The sequence below is a fragment of the Nicotiana sylvestris genome, chromosome 11, assembly GCF_000393655.2.
Source record: "Nicotiana sylvestris chromosome 11, ASM39365v2, whole genome shotgun sequence".
Classification (NCBI taxonomy): domain Eukaryota; kingdom Viridiplantae; phylum Streptophyta; class Magnoliopsida; order Solanales; family Solanaceae; genus Nicotiana; species Nicotiana sylvestris.
In genome coordinates, this window is record NC_091067.1 from 165,465,692 (window position 1) to 165,469,440 (window position 3,749).

General features: G+C 32.4%; 1 protein-coding gene across 1 annotated transcript; it reads right to left on the reverse strand.

Moving 5' to 3' along the window:
* Positions 1–1,508: 1,508 nt before the first annotated feature.
* Positions 1,509–3,269, reverse strand: LOC104230351 (uncharacterized). Its single transcript, XM_009783129.2, has 2 exons — positions 3,196–3,269; positions 1,509–2,136 (listed from the first exon to the last, which is right to left on the reverse strand). The coding sequence occupies exons 1-2, from the start codon at positions 3,267–3,269 to the stop codon at positions 1,509–1,511; spliced, it is 702 nt and encodes a 233-aa protein (XP_009781431.2).
* Between the last annotated feature and the right edge of the window lie 480 nt (positions 3,270–3,749).

Here is a 3,749-nt window from a genome sequence, read left to right on the forward strand (position 1 = left end):
AATGCCAAGAAAAATGAGCCCAACGCGTGGTGGGTTCAAGGTTTGTGTCCCCCACGCGTGGTGGGGTTCCCCATGTGTCTGGACTCGGTTTATTATGGGCTAGGTCCGAAAATTAGGCCTAAAACCGGGTAGTTCGAACCCGAATATTATTCTTTTGTCCGGACCCGATTAAGAACACAACGTTGTTCGACTAATCCTATGTAAGCAAAAATAACTACAAAAATAAGACTAATATTTAAACAAAACTATATATTTTTTAATATATTTTTCAAGATTTAAAATAGCTACAAAATATTAATAAAACTATTTTTTTTGTAATTTTCGTTTTTATGTAAGGATAAAATATAAAGTAATATTTTTTGTATTTTTCAAAAATTAAAATGACTACAAAACATTAATAGAACTATATTTTTGGTTATTTTCGAAATTATATAAAGTACAAAAATAAAGTGCAATTTTTGTATTTTTCAACTTTATGAGAGATACATAAACTAAAATTTATATATATATTTTTTTGTAATTTTCTTTTTGAAATAAAATAAAGTAAAAATAGTTAAAATAGCTATACTAGACCCTATTTCACATATTCACGCTAAAAATGTGAAAATTCTCGGGGAGGGTCAAAAATCCGGTGTCTACAGTAACATCTGCCTTATACATACTTAAATGAGAGAAATATTTCTTCTCTTTGAATATTGTATGTGTTGTACATGAATCAACTAAATAAATATTTTTACAATTGAACTTTGATCCAAGTTTGTTTTGTGAGATATCCATATTTGCTTCCCATTGTTTGACATACAAAATAAATATACGAATAAATATTAATATTTTCAGAGTGTATACTTATAATACTAACGAATGATTAAAAATAAATAAATCATACTACGATTAAATGTCTCTATATACAATAGCTTGTATCAATATAAAAAATGGTTGTCGCTCTCTGTTCCGCAATTGATTTTCCTCCATTATCAAAACAAGTAAATAACTAACAACCTTTTGTTTATGAAACAGAAAAATAGAAACATAAAGAATACTACTTCTCCTAGTACTACTACGTATTTGCTTTCCTCAATCGGCAACCTTTTGATGGAAGGTACATAAAGGGGCAATGATGATGATGTTTATATGTTTAGGCTATATAAATTTTCCTACCACTTATAAATTAGTTTGGTGGTAAATCAGGCAGATAGCTATTATATCACGTTTATATACTACTATGGTCAATTTAAAGACATGCATTCGTACCTTTTCTGTTCAATATCAGTAATTAAGTATTCTTTTTACATCACAACATTATTTTAATAAAGAATTTATTATCCTTGAATATTAAGCAAACTGAAACATTGTTTAAAATAAATACTAGAATTATATTTAATGAAATGAACTAACACTAATTCATAAAGTAATACTAATTGATACTAATGAGTACTACTCATGTAAAGAACTATGATTACATGATGTTTTTAGCTACTACGAATATATAAAAATAAAAATCAAACTACTCAATCATCTTTAACCACATATCCATCACCGATCAAGTGGTCTATTTTCCCATCAAGGCACTCAAAGAAGTCTGTCACATCCAAGTGGGTGATGTCAAAATCATTGTCAAAGACAAAATTGGCTTCAGGGCCTTTATTCTTTAGAGATGCTTGATAAAGCTCAACCAAATGTCTTGGTACACGATAAATATTTGCGCAATGCCCTTTTCCACCGCAACGATGACATTCAGTTTCTGAACCATTTGCCTTTGGCTTCTCATCTTTCCCTTTCCACTTTTGGTGGTTACTTTTCTTTGGAGGGTGATTAACAACAGGAAAATTTCTTCCTTGTCCACGACTACAAATAAGGCCACGGCCTTTTCCACGCTTAGCATAATGGGAATATACCTCATCCACTTCACGCAATGGTGTAGACCCAGTGGGTTGATTTTCGTGATTTCTCATGAGCAACTCATTGTTTCGCTTAGCCACAAGGAGAAGAGAAATCAGCTCAGAGTACTTCTTGAAGCCTTTCTCTCTGTACAGCTGTTGCAGGACCATATTGGAGGCATGAAACGTTGTAAACGTTTTTTCAAGCATATCACAGTCAGTGATAGTATCTCCACAGAGTTTCAATTTAGAAGTAATTCTGTACATCGCAGAATTATATTCAGAAACAGACTTAAAATCTTGGAGCCTCAGATAAGCCCAATCATATCGTGCTTGTGGAAGAGTGACCAACTTTAAGTTGTCATATCTTTCCTTTAAGCCATTCCACAAAACAAGTGGATCTTTGACTGTGAGATATTCTATTTTCAACCCTTCATCAAGGTGATGACACAAGAAAATCAAGGCCTTAGCACAGTCTTGGGTGGATGCTTTAGTTTTGTCTTTAATGGCGTCTCCAAAACCCATTGCATCTATATGGATTTCAGCATCCAACACCCATGTCATATAGTTCTTGCCCGAAATTTCAAGGGCAACGAACTTTCTTTTCATAATATCAGTCATAATTAAAGGAGGAGAAAAATTGTACCTTAATCTTCTTGAAACGGTAGAGTCTCGTGCTGGTAACGTGTTATAAAACAACAAAAGTAGAAGTACAATATTGCAGAGAAAGAGAGAGTAATGCTTACTGAATTTTGGGATGATTTACAATGGGGTAAGACCCCTCTATTTATAGGGGGAAAATGATTTAGCCGCAAAGTAAAACTCTCTACAAGATAGACATTCATTCTAAATAGAATTCTATTCATAACAGTTAGATAATTTTTTTGTTTTACGCATATTTACTATGTGTTGATTCTTCTTATTTTTTTTGTATATATCTAATTTTTTTTATATTTTGACACTCCTCGGTAGATATTATGGCTCTGGCACTATGCGTACCATAAATTATATTACCGAACCAAATGGTACATTTATACCATCAGAGCTTACAACTTAATTATTCATTTATGCAATCCCCTTACCAAATAACCTAAGCCCTACATAAACCATCAATGCTAATTAACCCACCTACAAAGATGGTGCTTATCACAATAACACACAATGGAGACTGAATTAGTCACTTTTAGGCGATTTTTACATTCCTATACACTATATGAAACTATATTACCATCCCTACTCAAGTTTAAATATAATTACATATTATATACCCAATTACCATTTATGTACATTTCTTCCTGTTCTTATTCCTCTTAATTACCTCTCCTGGACTTCAGGCCATACAGCTGCAGGCACCGCGATATCCGGTCCATCGCCAAGAAAAGAACAAGTCATCTTTCAACCTCTTCCAAGTTCTTGGGTTGGTCCAGATTTCAAATTCGAGAATAGAAGAGTTCCCACTGGATCTAATCTGTATTCTAAATTTTTACTCTCTTCTTCAAAAAATCACCTCCACTAACATCTGTGCTTAACTTGATTTTTAATGAAGAAGAAAATATCTTCAAAGAACAGCCCTTAAAAAAGCAAAGGAGTCGATATTCCTATATTTGAATTGGGTGTTGTTGCAAAGAATTAAAAATTCTTTCTACGTCTCTCTATCTCTCAATCCCTAATTTCAGTAATGTAAAGCAAAGGAAAAGAGAGTAGCAATTCCACCATTGACAGCTATTAAAAAGCTTTGAAGCTTTGAATTTAAATTTGGGTTTTAAGAAATTATTATTCGTTTGGATTGAGTGTTGTTGCAAACAATTGGAAATATGGTTTGGAGTTTATATCTCAATTTTGAGGGTGTTTTAGTAAAGATTAGACTTGATT